Raw genomic sequence first — 15,171 nt, forward strand, 5'->3', positions numbered from 1 at the left:
ATCCGTATAGGTTTTCGGGTTCAGAAATACGGCACCGTATTATACGAGCCGTATCCGTATAAGGGTCGTATTATACAGCCCGTATCCGTATAAGGGTCGTATTATACGGCCCGTATCCGTATATGGTACGGTACCGAGCCCTATGTGGATGTAAGTCAAGTTATTTATTCAGCGCGGAAGCAGCCATGAAACAGGATACACCAATCATTGCAACAAATTCCAAGTAAACGTTAAATTCGAGTTGAGTCTTTCCAAAGTTGACCTCCTGGATTTTGTCAGTTTCGATGCAATGTCTTTGATTTCTTCAAGAGAACCTGTGTTGTTATCAGCACCCGAAACGATCAACGAATTTCCTCTTTAATATTGCACACAATAACAATGAAGTTGCAAGAATAGTCGTACATATACATGATATATTCCTTAAACTAGCGCGACGCAGAGGCGACCAGGGATCGGGAAGGCGAGTTTTAGGGTCATAACTCGGTCTGTATTTCCAATGGTGTAACGCTCGAGAAAGTCGATCCTCTCATACCCCCTATAACTGGCGCTGGAGTGCGGCCCCACCCTCTGCCTCCAATAAGCATCGGTTTGACGCAGCATTCTGCGATATTCGTAAAATAGACCGATGGAATGCGCCGGAATTCTTTTAATGTCAAGATCGAAGATCTCCATAGGTTTGTGCAATTCGCAATGGATACGTCTGATGAGGTGAGATAAATAAACAGGTTCTTGTTCCCCGGTGACGTGGTCCTTTTCGCCTTCAATGTCAATGCGCCAAGGACCCAACAGCACTGTCATAGACGAGGATCTAATCGTGGTTGCTGGCATGTCCCAGAATGCGTGCATGTCCATCTTATGTGTTAACACGCAGAGCATGTTATTGCAGTTGCATTCATTCCGTAAATTGGGAACGCGTGGATTATAGAGCGTTGTCGAGAAGATTTCATGGAGAATGCCTGGATCATATGAAGCCAAACTGTGATGAGAGTTCGCACGTTCCATCCAGTCGCAGAAGGCCGTGATTTGGTCCTCATGTTCTAGATACGTGCGATCGGAGCGCATTGGAACAATGGCGGGTTTGCAGTAGGATGCTCGGCAAAAGTTGGATTACACACAGGGAAGCAGTCGTGGAGAATGAATACGTCGAATATATCGTAGTAGGGTTTCGTTGTGTCGCTTCAGTTAATAGGCGGTAAAACGGGAGTCACGTCGAGGGCGATAGATTATCAAAGACCGAAATTAATCCCTCTTATATACGCATGCTTCAGTGTGGATTTCCAGTACGTGGCTGAGTGTGGCCCCCAAGAGTCAAGCGTAGTCAAAGCGCATCATTTCGGGTAGACGCCAGGCCATCTAGTTTGGAAGGCGGCAATATTTGGAGGGGCCAAGAGATACGTATCTGAATCATAAGCGACTTGTCATTGTGCGCCATCATAGACAGTTATACAGTATTACAGTCCTAGCCTTCTCATCCATTGTAGGATTGTTGATCAGGATTATGGAACTGGAGGTATGATTAGAAATTAGCCAACCTCTCGATTCAAGCCTCCAGGTCGTGATGTAGACGCGTCGGGGTTTCGCGACCGTAGCATCAGCACAGGACAAGAGTGGGCTAGGGCAGTGAAAAGGGAAGTGTTATTGTGGTCCTTTTTTCGCGTAGCCTAAACTAACCAGTTTTTACATAAGTAATGGAACCATAGTCACACGTCATACTATCCTTTACTTCACGATCTCGTTCCCTCTTACATTGAGATTCTCATGTGTTTTTATTGTATCTTATACGAATTTTATCCATTCAGAGTTGCATGTATTCAACGGAAGTGCAAATAAAGTGAGGCAAATATGATCCACTCACCCATCTTCACAGAAATATTCTTCGTGACAGATTCACTATCACCGCAACCTTCAGTCCAATATTTTGCGCACAGGTCATCAAGGATACGTACCAATGACTATGGTCAGCTATTCAGACTCCGGGTTTGTTTATCCCTTTAAATCAGTCCGACCGTGCACACTGTCGGATCCGAATGAAGCTGCTTGAGATACATCGCTTGACTAGCAATGTCTGCATTGTGTCTCTGGAGAAAGTCAACTCTCTCGTATAACTGATCATCGTCATCAGACCGGAGTCCTGTCCTCTGCCTCCAATGCTGGCGCGTCTGACGCAAGATTCGACGATGCTCGCACGCCTCTATAGGCAGTAGACACGCCTCTAGCTCAAAGACGCTCATTGGTTTATGCAGCTCTACGTGAACTGCAGTGATTAGGTCGTGTATTGTAACGGGCCTACGTTCCCCGGTGCGAGGGTCGGTTCTGCCTTCGACCCGAACACTCCAGAAACCCAGAATCACATCGATACGCGTGAAGCGCACTCGGGTCGCTGACTGGTTCATACCGCGATCGTCCATCCAACGAGACAGAGTGCAGACAATGTTGTTACAACGGCATGGGTTTTCGAGGTAGCGAGTGCGTGGACCATAGAGCGTCGGCGTAGATAAGACCCGGTGGAGACAGTAGTCGCGTTGGTTGGGATCCACATGGTACCGTGCAACGCTATTCAACCAATCGCGAAATTGTGCTGCTGAAGCCTGAGATTCAGACGAGCTATTTTGGTGGTTATTGCTGTGAGAATACATTGCGCTCTTTGAGCTCCTGAAAACTAGTCGTAATAAGCCGGATGAACGACAGTGAGTGAGTACGTCGCGGGCGCGATTGCGTTGTGCGGCTTTAATGATGATCGATGAAGACGGGAGAGTTGTTTTGTGGACGATGACCGTCCAGGACGGATATTATTCTCTTTTATATTTTATGCTGTAGGGAAGTGGCTTTCGAAAGTTGTGCAGAGGTGGCCCATGATAATCATACGAACACCGAGTCCAGTGGCCGATCGATAAGTCGCTTCAAAATGACCGTTATTGATCTCGTTTCATATTGAAGCCGAAAGGAAAACTTGCTCTTATGCACGGAGACAAGAAGGTACATAAGCCCTTTCGTCCATGTGGGTGTACGAAATCTGACGAAGCCACTGGGTCGTTTGGCCGCAAGTGGCGACAAGCATATCTCCGTTCGTTTCGTCCTCACAAGATGTGTTGTGGACTGAGACGAGGAGCTACCAGCAGTTCATAATAGAGCCACAAGTTCAGGGCAGTACCGGGATCGAACTGAGATCGAGGTGCAGAACAGAGAAGAAAGCGGGTTTTTGTTTGTTTGTTTGTTTAATTATTTTGTTTATATATTTATATAATAAATTCGCACAGTATTTTGTTCTCGGCTGAGTCGGCCCGCTTCTTCCGTACCTCGAAAGTGTTCATTTAATTTTCTTTCGTTACTCGCCTACTACATTTCGAGGTAAACGTTTCTATCTTATAATAGACTTGCCGCAAGGTTATTCTTCAATCCAATACTTTGCGAGAATGCATTATCAGCTGTATGCAGCCGTTCGGATTCAGGCTACGATCATGAGAATCTCCAAAATAGCGTATATATTGATCTAAACCAAACCGACTTTGAACGTGGCCGGATCAGACTGGAGACGCTTAAGATACATAGCGGGACTAGTAATATCAAAATTGTTTCTCTGGATAAAATCGACAAGCAATCGTGGCGGCGCACGAACGTAATCCAGCTTACATCCAGTTCTATGTGTCGCATGTTGAATCATTTGAGTGACAATAGTGGGCCTCTGCTCTAAAGGGAAGTGTACTGGGAAAAGTCCGCTAAGCTGCATGTGCAGGCGTTCATGAATTGCGTTAAGAAGTTCGCGTACAGAGACAGGTTTCAAGCCTCCAGTGCGAGAGCTTTTACGACCATCAACGTAGAAGGAGAAAGGGCCGAGCACTACGTGGATACGCGAATAGCGTGCTCGGGTCGCAGGCTCGTTCATTACTGGGTGATTTGATCCAAATAGCGTGCAGATGATGTTATTGCAATGACACGGATTTTCCAGATGTTGAGTGTGGGGACCGTGGAACATCGGCTTGGACAGAACGTCATGGAGGCTTTCTCCTTGGTCAAGTTCGATATGGTGGTCGGGAAATGACAGCCCAGGGTCGGACGATGTCGTCGGCGCAGAGTTGCGGTTATGAGACACATTCCTTGGTACCAGCAAAGGCTGAAAAGTCGGTGAATCACTGGGTGGACGCTGCGAATGCAGTGCTCGTCTACTGCAGACAGTGCGTAGCGGTGGTAGAGCATTAGACTGCTGCTGTTGATATACATTGGGAACCAGTTCTCCGACATTCGCTGGGTATTGCGTGGGTGAAGAGTTTTGGAACCTGTGGGTCGAGTCGTATGGTGGCTCCAATGGCATCCTGAGGACAGAAATGAGGACACTTGCTAACGGAATAAGGATGAGAGGATTCAGCCTGTGGGTTTTCGATGGTCCGTCTCCGAAGAAGAATGAGCCTCCTTTTATACGCAGGGATTTTACTTTGGTCAGGGTGATGTTCTACAGTACCGTATGGCCGAGATATAAAGCGTAACTTCCCTGGCTTTCATCAGAATGCATTAATGCATAAGAGGTACGCGGATTCAATGTGGGTATTGTAAGTCCAATGATTTGTTCGGCCACAGGACTAAGCTCTTGTGCATGTACAGAAACCTAGAATTCTTGCCCGAACTGTACGCGTCAGTCAAGATAGGCGAACAATCAGCCATTCGGGGTTAACAAATTTCATGTGGCACACAGATGAATGATGGCAGACAAGCGTTGAGTTCAAAAAGAGAAAGAACATTGAAGTAGTACATTTCGACAACAGCCTTTGTTTGGACAGCTTTGTCCACTTCGCTTTCAATTCAGCCGGACTTCCAATTTTAGTCGTAATAAGAGAAATCTTGCGACAAGTAATTGGGCAAGGTATTTCATAACCATAGTAAAACTAAGGGAGCTATACATATAATGGTTTCAAACATATGCATGATAATAAACATATATTCATAAGAATAATGTACTTTTGCCCTTCTCATTCTATGCAAGGCCAACTATGCAGACGTGCTGCTGAGAATACAGCCGTTTGACATACAGCGCTGGGCCCACTCTAATCGTGTTATTTTTCTCAACGTAGTCGACCTTCTGGAGATACATCATTCTATTCGTGTCGTGCATTCGAATTCCCGTCCGCACAAAAGCGTGTTCGTCCACTTGATACTTAGTCTTGTATGCATCTGCATCGGACATGCCCGCGAGGATGTTGTCCTGGTAATCGCGACCCATGAGCTTGTGTAATTCCGCATGAATTACATTAACGAGATCCTTCACGCGGACTGGTTTTCTCTCTCCGGTGCTGTGGCTTACGCGACCTTCGACATGAATACGCCACATTCCGAGTACCACTGCGATATGTGTGAACCCTTCGGTGGTTGCGGCTTCGTTCATGAAACGGGAATCTGAACCAAAGAGGGTACAGATTATGTTATTGCAGTGACAACCATTTTCAAGGATCGGAAGCCCGGGGTCTTGGAAGGGATGTATGGATAGCGATATATTGATGCTGTTTTGATTTGGATCTACGCTGAACTTGCCGATGGAGGTGTTGAATAGAGACGAGGTCTGCGTTTGCGGATTAGCGTTTAGATATGCTGCCTTCGGTATTACCATAGACGATGACGAGGCTCCACTATACTGCCCGGAGCCTTGCAAATGCAAATGGCTCTGAGCATTGCGTAGGTTCTTTGCTGGTAATGTACCATAGCGCTGCTGTTGATGCGATGCTCTAGGCGTTCGATCCCCGAGGTATTCTGAACGCTGCTGACGCAGAACGTGGTTGAAGCCGCGACTAACGTCCGAGGGAAGCTCCATACTCGGGGGAAGGGCTGTCGTATTATGCTCGAGTACAGATTCGTCGTCTTCCTGTGCGTTGGATTGGCCGCGATTGAATCTCGACTCGCAGCCTCCCCGCCCTCTTGAGAGCGAGGGACCCAGTAGCTGTGGAGATTGCGATTGAGATTGCCAAGGATATGCGTATGACATGGAAATTTCAGCGCGAGTATCTCCGTTAGTTGAATATTGGAGGGTTTAGTTGTGGATGAAGTAGTTGCACCTGAATAGAACTGATGTTCTTTTATAGACGCACGCATTGGCAAAAAATGAAGCGCAAGGCCACAAGACTAAGCAGGTCAGGAAGCAAGGTCACTGGGTAACATGGTCGGTGGTTTGAGCAGCATAGCAATTATCGATTTTGGGCAAGATAGGCCACAACGGCCAAAGTTAACACAGGACCAGTGGCGAGAGAAATCTTCGCGTAAATCTTTGCAGCCATATCATCCTCAAAGCTGAGATTACACAATTAAAACAATTTATCCGTATTAGAGTGAAAGTGGCAGCTTAAGAGAAGGAATTTGAATGAACCTTTGATTTTCTGCACCCGGACCCTGAATCCCACAGCCCATTTAGGGATGACCCTGAATGGCCACTTACTTAATATCTGTGTGGCAGTTCTCAGACTAAGAAGTTAGGAGGGGGGTTTGGGGGGGCTCTGCCCCCCCAATTAGGTTTTGGCTAAGCTGGGTTGTTAGGTTTAGGTATTAGGTTGGGATTTGGTTAGGATTAGGGAGGGAGACATGTATTTTCATTAAAAGGACTTTATTTTGACTTAGTGAAATTCAAGTCAAATTGTGAGTGGCCAATTCAAGCTAACCAAATTAGGGCCATGGAACTCAGGGTCCGGGTGCAGAAAAGACACGACTATTCGAATGTATTGACAGATTTTGAAAGAAACTTAGAAAGGATCGAGCAAAAAAGATGAATTGTTGTGGTCTTTTTACGTGCCAAGCGTTATCCCAAATATGGCAGGTGGATCCCATACGCGGCGTATGAGGTCATTGGCATCTCGTCCGTCATAGAGTCAGACAGCGCCGCCTATTCTTACAAAAGAACCAGATGCGCGTCATTTCTCCTCTCTCTCCAACTACGACGTCCCTCAACTAACATGCGCTTAACTCACCTTTTTCTCGTCGCACTCACCGTCACCAGTACTCCCGCTGCCGCCTCCTGGTGGTCGTCTGACAAGCCGGAGTATTCGTCTTGGGACGCGAAGCAACTTAAGACATGGTTGAAGGAGCACGACATTGAGCCTCCAAAGGGATATAACCAGAAGGAGCTTCAGGACCTTGTTGCATCCAACTGGAACTCTGCCGGCGCTTGGACATACGAGCAATACAAGAAAGCTCAGAAAGTCCTCGGTAGTACAAAGGAATCTGTGTTCGACACTTGGGATGAGAGCCGTCTGCGCGAGTTCTTGCTTGAACAGGGCGTTGTAGCGCCTTCTGGTCCACGCGAACAGCTGGTGCTAGCTGCAAAGCAGCACTACCGCGGTTACACAAATGCTGCCTCCAGCTTTGCGTCAACCGCGTCACGTGCTGCAAGTACCGCTGTCTACGGTGATGCCGCGTATCAGGCTTCCAAGTCAGTATCGTCATTCTCGACAGACGCCCCGAAAACGGCGAGTAGCGTTGCGGCACAGGCAACAAGCTCTCTAGCTCGTTCACTCGATGACTCGAAGGATTACGTGTATTCGACCTGGAACGACAATCAGCTTCGCGACTATCTCGTCAAGAAAGGTGTAATCAAATCAAAGCAACAGGCTACAAGAGTTGAACTGCTAGCTTATATGCGTGATGCATACGCGAAAACTTCCGATTCCATCTGGGATGCATGGTCTGACTCGTATATCGTGAGCGCTTTTCTGACTTTTCGATGACATGTTCATTTGTTTACATGCTCTTTGCTTTTCCCCCCTTAGCATGAATGGCTAGTTTCTCACGGAATTATTAAATCCGACTTCGAGAAAAAGCGCGATGCGTTGACGGCGAAGATGCGAAACTACTATTACGTTCCGCAACAACACGTCTGGGACACCTGGTCGGAGAGCGAGCTGCGTCAATGGCTGATTGAGCACAATGTTATCAAATCCAACGCACAAGTCAGGAAGGAAAAACTGCAGAAACTCGTTGCGTATGTTTGCAATTGCAAATCGTTCATACTATGACATCATAATTGTTCTAACGCGTCATTCATCAGTGCCAACTATGCCTCTGCGTCTGACACAATTTGGTCCAGCTGGTCGGACAGTGACCTACGGTCATGGCTCATTGATCATGGCTATATCCGCAGCGATGCGCAAGTTAAGCGCGACGACCTCGTGAAACTCATGAACGCAAAGTACAACGAAGCCAATGCTCGCACTGCAGCTTACCTCACGTGGCCTGATGCTCGTCTCCGTGCATTTTTGCGTAATCACGGTCTGTCTGAGGATGCGCTTCCGACATCCCGTCCTGGCCTCCTTCGTAAGTTCATTCTCGTTTGCTTGTTTTCGGATCCCCCATTCTTATTCCTCACTTTGTATTCAGAGGAGACACGTATTCGCTATGTTCAGACTACCTCTCTCCTCGAGCAAATCTATTCCCGCCTCCGTTCTCTCGTCGCTTCGGGAGTCACTTCCGTCGAAGAGACCTTGGGTCAAGTCCTCGACGTCCTGAGCGGCGCAGAAAGCAAGACAAAGACGACGGTAAAGGAGAAAGGTGCAGAAGCAGAAAAGAAGGCTAAGGAAGCGAAATCCGCGGCTGAAAAGAAGAAGAGCGAGCTTTAAGAGTAGAACAGCATGAAATGGACGCTTCGTTTCGTGGTGAATTCCATATAATTCATTCCAATTTACTTTCGCAATACTCGCACACAAGAATTGACCATTTGTCATACTACTTTGCTATGTTACTTGAACCTACCTGATGTATTATAGTCCAGCCTTTGATTCAGAATATAATTACAATAACTTCTAACCGGTCTTCAGGCTAACGACACCTGTAGAACTTTCTTAGGTTAGGAATGACGGTGTTTACTCAAGTTTCTCCTTGTGACCTTCGTGGCAAATATGTTCCAAGTGCGGATGAATGGTCGACGTTCAGAGCGTCGAATGCATCGTTGTACGCATAATTACTTAAACAAACAAATTAATTGCAATTTCGGCATATCTGTCCTGTTGGCTAATGTTTTTTCTCCTGTTACAACCTGTTACAAGCCTCCTCTGAAACAGGCTTAGCGAATCTACTTGCTCGAGACGGGTAAGTTGTTGTATAACAAACTTATTATGGTTCAGGCCGCCGACAGCAAGTCGTCTCAGACTAAACGAATTAATCTTTAATATAATATACGACCGAGTCAGTTGGATAACCAGGCCTTCGTCGGTCCGAGGCAAGAAATTTTTTTGAAAATCGAAACATGTATTTCCTATGTAAGGTCAGTGTTGCTATAATAGATTAACATTAAGTGAAACAATTACTATTGAGCAACTATCATGAGATGAGCAATGCTCGTAACGGATCGATGTCGAGTTGGGTTTGCGTTGGGTGTCCCTGGCCTAATAGCCTATGTTCACTCTTATCATGTACGTGTGAATATTTTACTAACGCTCATACATTGGTGAATTACAATTAGATTCTACTACATTAGACTCTCAGGGGCTCATTAACATTGAGTCTAGTGGCAACATGAGGCAAAAGGTGATCAGGCATAAAATGTAGTTCACTAGCTTTATGCCTTCAACTGCTGTAAAGCCACTATACATTGGAAGGTAGTACAGTCAGCATATTACACAGAATTAGAAGAGTATCATATACAACTGACAGTTGTTGCAAGCAAGTCGGATGCTGTCCACCGCTTTTTATAGTCGAGAGCCAGTAATCTTCTGGCTACCACTTGCGCTAAATGACATTTATTGGTCGAGCGTTTTGTGAAGTAAGAAGGTAGATGACTTGCCTTCTGGGTCTTGTTTCCACTGGTATGTATCCCAATACTTCTCCCCGGTAAGCTTATAGAACTCGGTTTTTTTCCTTGTGCCAGGGATTCAACATCAAACAGAGCTCTAAGCTTTAAGTAAACCAACTTACTTCGTTGTCGTACAAGGAAACATATGCCAGCCATGAAATAGTTCCCAGAGTATGATACTAAAAGAAGCGGTTACTGAATTATTCCAAAGTACCGTGGCTTTGTTTAACTTACCCGAGTGGAAACATGTCTGTTCCGGAGCAAATAATCTGATTTTCCGGATCCTTTGCACGCTCAGGAGGGAAGTATCCAATCGCTCCACCAGCGGCATAAACGAACTCTGAATGTCCTTTAGGTATCCATGTCGATCTGTATAGGCAGTTAGTTCAACGTTTGGAACGAACACTATAATGATATAATAACCTACGTCCCAAAATCTGCAATCCTTAGTTCAAGTATATCGACCCTCATTAGCAAAACATTCCCCGGTCTATATAGATTGGTGAACACCAGTACAACACTGTAAAGGAATATACATACTTGAAGTCGCAGTGAATGCAATTTTGGCCATGCAGGAACTTCAATCCTTCCGATATTTGCCTTTGAAGAGGAAAGTTAGAAATATACGGATAATATTTTATGGACGTTACTTGCCATATGATAGACTTAATATTGATTAAAGGGATTGCTTTGTGACTCCGCATGTAAGCCTCAAGAGTACCTCCTTCAGCATATTCCATTGCAATGCATCTATAAACGTAGCTATTATATGTATACTCAAAGAATTTTAGAGTGTTTGATCCTATCTTAAATTTTGTACATAATTTCAATATATAAGTATTTAATAAATATGTCTGAATAGTTTGCTTACAATATTTTTATGTATCCCAATTCTTCGCATTGTATTCCATTCATTTAACTGTTGCCTTCTCGTTTCGTCTGTTCCATCTCCTTTGAGTACTTTAACCGCTACTACTTTGGCAGTATCTTGCTTCCAGCATTTCTATCAATCCGAAGTTTGCAAGGTATAAAATTGTATTGAGCCAGTTGGTAGTGAGCTACAAAATTGATATACTTACAAGTACTGTACCGTACTTCCCTTTGCCAATCTTTTCTAATGATGTATAACCTTGTACTGTGCTTCCTATTTTCATGAGGTCTGTCTCATAGTGTGGTGGTGGTAGTGGTGGTAGTGGTAGAGTTACAGATCTGGTAGGAGTGGAAAAACTCTGTATAGAGGAAGGAAGCGTACTTCTACGTTGGACAGGATGATGTAACACTGTATAAGTAACTTCTTTCTCTTTTCCATGGCTATCACGTTTATCATTGTGATGATGATGAGGCATCTCTTAGTTTGTATACCTCTCTTATTATCAGATGTATGAGAGTGTAACACTTTCTGTACTATTACTACTCAGATACAGTTGGAGGGTAGCAGGTTGTGTGTAGAATTGCAATGTCAATACTCTGGTATAAAGTATCTGGCTTTTATATATAACTGTGCAGTTTGCTTACAGCAGTTAAGCAATATTAAATAGTTCATCAAATCTGAATGATGGCTTGTCAAAGCAAATTTAAAACTTCTTCCACATTAGGACAATGCACCAAATTAGGTGCACAAGCAAACTGTACAGTAGGCTGAAGTAGCAATGTGGAAAAATAAATATGTGATTTAGAAACATGAGAAATAACCACTAGTGTTAATAGCTATTTGATTAAAGGTTAGATTGAATAGTAATACAGACTTAGGACAGACATTAACTTGTCTGTTAGAATGTAACACAAACTATATCATTGAGCCATGTTTCTAGTCTATTTATGAAGAGAAACCTTTTTATTTGTCACAGTTATAATTTTAGGGGTCAGAGACACAATACTTGTATTTGAAGCAGTTTAGTCAGAAAATGTAAGTAAATAATATACTGTATATAAAGAGATAGACTTTAAGTCTGAGTGTTATTACTCAACATTCTCTAAAATGTGCTTACCATTCAAATGATTTAGCACACACACAACTGTTATAATTTATTTTTATACTGAAATACAAGGTATATTTAGTAACACTAAAAACTGTTAACATAATTAGCTAATTTTAGCTAATTTGCCTGTAACTCTACAAATACACATTATTAGAAAATATAAAAAATACTTTTAGAAAGCTATTCATTATAGCTTTCTATTAGTATAAATTAGATAGAAAAATATACAAAACTGACTGAGATATAAAGTAATCTACATACATGTATTATATTAACAGTTTTTTAACTTATATATTAAGATTCAAAGACTTATCTATAACTTATACAAATCAGTACATTTCTTCTTAAGAAAAATCATGAATACTATAATATATTATATGTACAATATTGTCAAGTTTCTTTGTAAATAGCTATAATTTGATTGAATTAAAAATGTTAAAGTGAATTTGCTAATTTAACTAAGAAATATGTATTTTTTACATTATGTACTTAATAAAAAATCAACTTGTACTTAAGTAGAAATACACTTTTTCATGTGTAGTACAGTCAGATATGTCATAATGAATATTGTTGGGAAGGGTCTGATGTCTATTTATTAAGACTAATATTCATAACTGTATATGTGAGAATATACTACCATTTTTGGAAACACGGGATCAAATATATTTCTTTGATTGACAGTACATATAATACTATAGAAAGTAGGCTCTAGCCTCACAAAAGCAAGAAATTAAAGTTATGTAATGTAGTAACATATATGACTATGTAAGATACTAAGAAAATGTTAACTAAAGATTAAGAAAATGTGAAAAATAAGTAAGATAAGACATGAAATAGTTAGTTGAGGAGACAACAAGGGAGTTTAAAAGTAGACAACAATGCAATTATTCAAACCTCCTCTACAGTCATCTAGCATCCCTAGTAGTTACTAAGTAAAGACTGTTTAACTAAAGATACATACTTTTTAAAGAGTTTGGCACAAAACTTTCAAAGCATCTTAGTAAGGATGAATACTGTATCAGTACTTACATGATTGAGAGCAAGTTTCTCCAACATTGTATAGAGCCATTAACCATCTGATATTGTGATCTTGTCAGCAAGTTTGTCCTCCCTTTCAGATTCACTATTATTGTCTAACCTAGTATCTAATTGATTACAAACTTCTTCAACAATTTGAGGGTTGGGGCCTGCCTAATGTAATGTCTTTCTTTCAGAACACAGACAGAATCTAGTAGGTCCTACTTGATAACTTGTAACTAAGGAAGATTGTTACTCTGAACAGAATGAGAAGACAGAGTAAATTAAGTTGAGGAGGAAGAGTTGTTTGTGTACTGTACTGTACTGTACTGTTTGTAAACTTCTCAACAATTTCAATAGTAGCTATAGTGTTAGTTTTAGTGTGTAGTACATTTGTAATAACTTTCCTCTAGTTGTCTAACAAAAAATCTGTACTTAGACACTCTTAAAAATATGTTTTAACCTGTAGAACTGTTACAATAATACTACTAGCATATTGTCAAAGAATGTCCAATACATTCTTACACTTAATAGTAGGAATTAGAGTAGGGGGAGGGGCTGAGCAAAGACTAGCTTATATAATAAGTACTATATGTTACAGTTCTCTACTCTTGTACCTTCAGTTCTAAGAGTTCTACACCCTTCTGTACTAGAACTTAGGACTTCTGTCCCTCAGGGGCACTGTCTATAGACTATATGTGTGCTGACTCTTACTACTACCCTTCCTTACTTTATCATTCCATTCCTTTGACCACCCCTTTATTCTTTGTTCATTCTATAGTCTCTTACCCTTTGTCCATCCCTTCATTCTTTGTACCTTTATCTTTGACCTTCCTTTCTTTCATTCTTTATAGCTTATCATTCTTAGTAGCTCATACTCCCTGAGTACTCTTGTGTAGTTTAGTATATATAGGTGTACAAGATCAGACTGGTCCTGTAGTCTTGATCTTGTCTACTCTAGGTAGTCCTGTACTCTTAGGCTCACTCTATATACTCTACTCTTGTCTCACTCTCTCTCTCTGTCTGTTCTGTAGGTTCTGACTATGTTCTAGTACTTGTGTTCTGTATTTCTATTGTGTAGAATAGTTGTAGCCTGGGTCTCCTTACTGAGCCTTTGGGTCCCCTCTATACTATTACTGACATCAGATTAAGACTACTCATTACTACCCTATAACTCTCCTACATTTCAAGCATTGGTACTTACTATTGTGTCAATCTCTTTTCTTTGTCCTGACTCTTTTACATTTTTAAATTTTAAACTTTCTAAACCCTTTTAAACTTTTGCCACCCTTCTTCTATTCATTAACCCTTTTAGTTTAGTACTGATTCCTTTGTAGTGTAAACATAGACCCTCCTACACTGACTGTCACCCCTACTGTTTTGCTAGATTAGTAGTTATAAGCAAATCTAGCTTAATACATACAGACCTCTATCTAAGAGGCCTTTACTAACTATGTGCCCCTAGCCCCTTCAGAACCTGTTCCAATTGTTCCAGAAGTTGTAACCTGTTCTAGAAAGAAGGTGTATGTAGCTTACCCTTCAGACTTTAATAGGTAGTACTTTGAGGACTTCTAGTACTAAGTTGAACTATATGTAGCTACTACTTTGACTAATCTATCCTCAAATCTTAATTGTGTCCTATTTGTCCTCTCCTTTATGAAGGAAGGTAATACAGCCACCTGGGCCTAGAACTGGATTGAAGGCTATCAGATTGGAAGCTTAATCTGACTTCAGAACAATGAGTCATATTTGGGATTTATAAGGTAGCTCTGTACTTCCTTCATTAATCTGAATAAGAAGTATAATACACAGAACAAGCTTGTGTCTCTATGACAGGGCAAACATTCTACTAATACCTTCTTTCAGGAGTTTAATATCCTGGCCCAGAAGGTAGGATTTGTGCTCAGGTTTGATGATGTCCTTATTAGAATACTAGAAAAAGCTCTTTACTCAGAACTAGTTAATAAGATTCTTAGAATGATACTAAAACTGGTCACTTACACTGAGTGGAAGACACATACTATTTCCTTCAACCAAGCTATAGCTCAGATGTGTTAAGTCTGTACAGAACACTTACACATGTGTTTAGCTCTGACAGTTCTGAGCCCTTAGATTGATCCACCTATAATTTGTGATCAATCTGTTCTAATGAACATTAGAGAAGCTTAAAAGTAAGGAGCATACTTTGTCTACAGAAAGTTAGGACACTAGATTAAGGACTGCTTGTAAAAGTAACAGCATATCTGTCAGGTCATTAGAGTAATAACAAGTAACAAGTAGGATTTGTAACAAGAAGCCTTTTCTACAAATCTGGAAGTCACCTTAGAACTCCTAGACCCTAACTATGTACTCTAGGATTTTGTAGAGGCCTAACAGTAAATGTAGTACTGAAGGGTTATGACTCAGATTTTTTAATAG

General features: G+C 42.0%; 6 protein-coding genes across 6 annotated transcripts; 1 reads left to right on the forward strand and 5 right to left on the reverse strand.

Moving 5' to 3' along the window:
* Window positions 1–420: 420 nt before the first annotated feature.
* FOMMEDRAFT_154257 (uncharacterized protein) lies at window positions 421–1,062 on the reverse strand (the record flags this gene model as incomplete). The annotated part of the gene is made up of 1 exon (XM_007264800.1): window positions 421–1,062. One exon carries the CDS (start codon window positions 1,060–1,062, stop codon window positions 421–423), a length of 642 nt encoding a protein of 213 aa, XP_007264862.1.
* Window positions 1,063–1,991: 929 nt separating this feature from the next.
* On the reverse strand, window positions 1,992–2,636 carry FOMMEDRAFT_154258 (uncharacterized protein; the record flags this gene model as incomplete). The annotated part of the gene is made up of 1 exon (XM_007264801.1): window positions 1,992–2,636. The coding sequence occupies one exon, from the start codon at window positions 2,634–2,636 to the stop codon at window positions 1,992–1,994; it is 645 nt and encodes a 214-aa protein (XP_007264863.1).
* Window positions 2,637–3,490: 854 nt separating this feature from the next.
* Window positions 3,491–4,309, reverse strand: FOMMEDRAFT_154259 (uncharacterized protein; the record flags this gene model as incomplete). Its single annotated transcript, XM_007264802.1, has 1 exon — window positions 3,491–4,309. The coding sequence occupies one exon, from the start codon at window positions 4,307–4,309 to the stop codon at window positions 3,491–3,493; it is 819 nt and encodes a 272-aa protein (XP_007264864.1).
* A 657-nt stretch (window positions 4,310–4,966) lies between these two features.
* FOMMEDRAFT_27318 (uncharacterized protein) lies at window positions 4,967–5,968 on the reverse strand (the record flags this gene model as incomplete). The annotated part of the gene is made up of 1 exon (XM_007264803.1): window positions 4,967–5,968. One exon carries the CDS (start codon window positions 5,966–5,968, stop codon window positions 4,967–4,969), a length of 1,002 nt encoding a protein of 333 aa, XP_007264865.1.
* Window positions 5,969–6,870: 902 nt separating this feature from the next.
* On the forward strand, window positions 6,871–8,776 carry FOMMEDRAFT_139660 (uncharacterized protein). The gene is made up of 4 exons (XM_007264804.1): window positions 6,871–7,670; window positions 7,740–7,951; window positions 8,018–8,283; window positions 8,347–8,776. Exons 1-4 carry the CDS (start codon window positions 6,927–6,929, stop codon window positions 8,583–8,585), a joined length of 1,461 nt encoding a protein of 486 aa, XP_007264866.1. The 5' UTR covers window positions 6,871–6,926; the 3' UTR covers window positions 8,586–8,776.
* A 928-nt stretch (window positions 8,777–9,704) lies between these two features.
* FOMMEDRAFT_27320 (kinase-like protein) lies at window positions 9,705–11,084 on the reverse strand (the record flags this gene model as incomplete). The annotated part of the gene is made up of 8 exons (XM_007264805.1): window positions 9,705–9,822; window positions 9,880–9,936; window positions 9,992–10,126; window positions 10,185–10,277; window positions 10,298–10,563; window positions 10,629–10,760; window positions 10,837–10,986; window positions 11,010–11,084. 8 exons carry the CDS (start codon window positions 11,082–11,084, stop codon window positions 9,705–9,707), a joined length of 1,026 nt encoding a protein of 341 aa, XP_007264867.1.
* Between the last annotated feature and the right edge of the window lie 4,087 nt (window positions 11,085–15,171).

The sequence above is a fragment of the Fomitiporia mediterranea genome, assembly GCF_000271605.1.
Source record: "Fomitiporia mediterranea MF3/22 unplaced genomic scaffold FOMMEscaffold_4, whole genome shotgun sequence".
Taxonomy (NCBI): domain Eukaryota; kingdom Fungi; phylum Basidiomycota; class Agaricomycetes; order Hymenochaetales; family Hymenochaetaceae; genus Fomitiporia; species Fomitiporia mediterranea.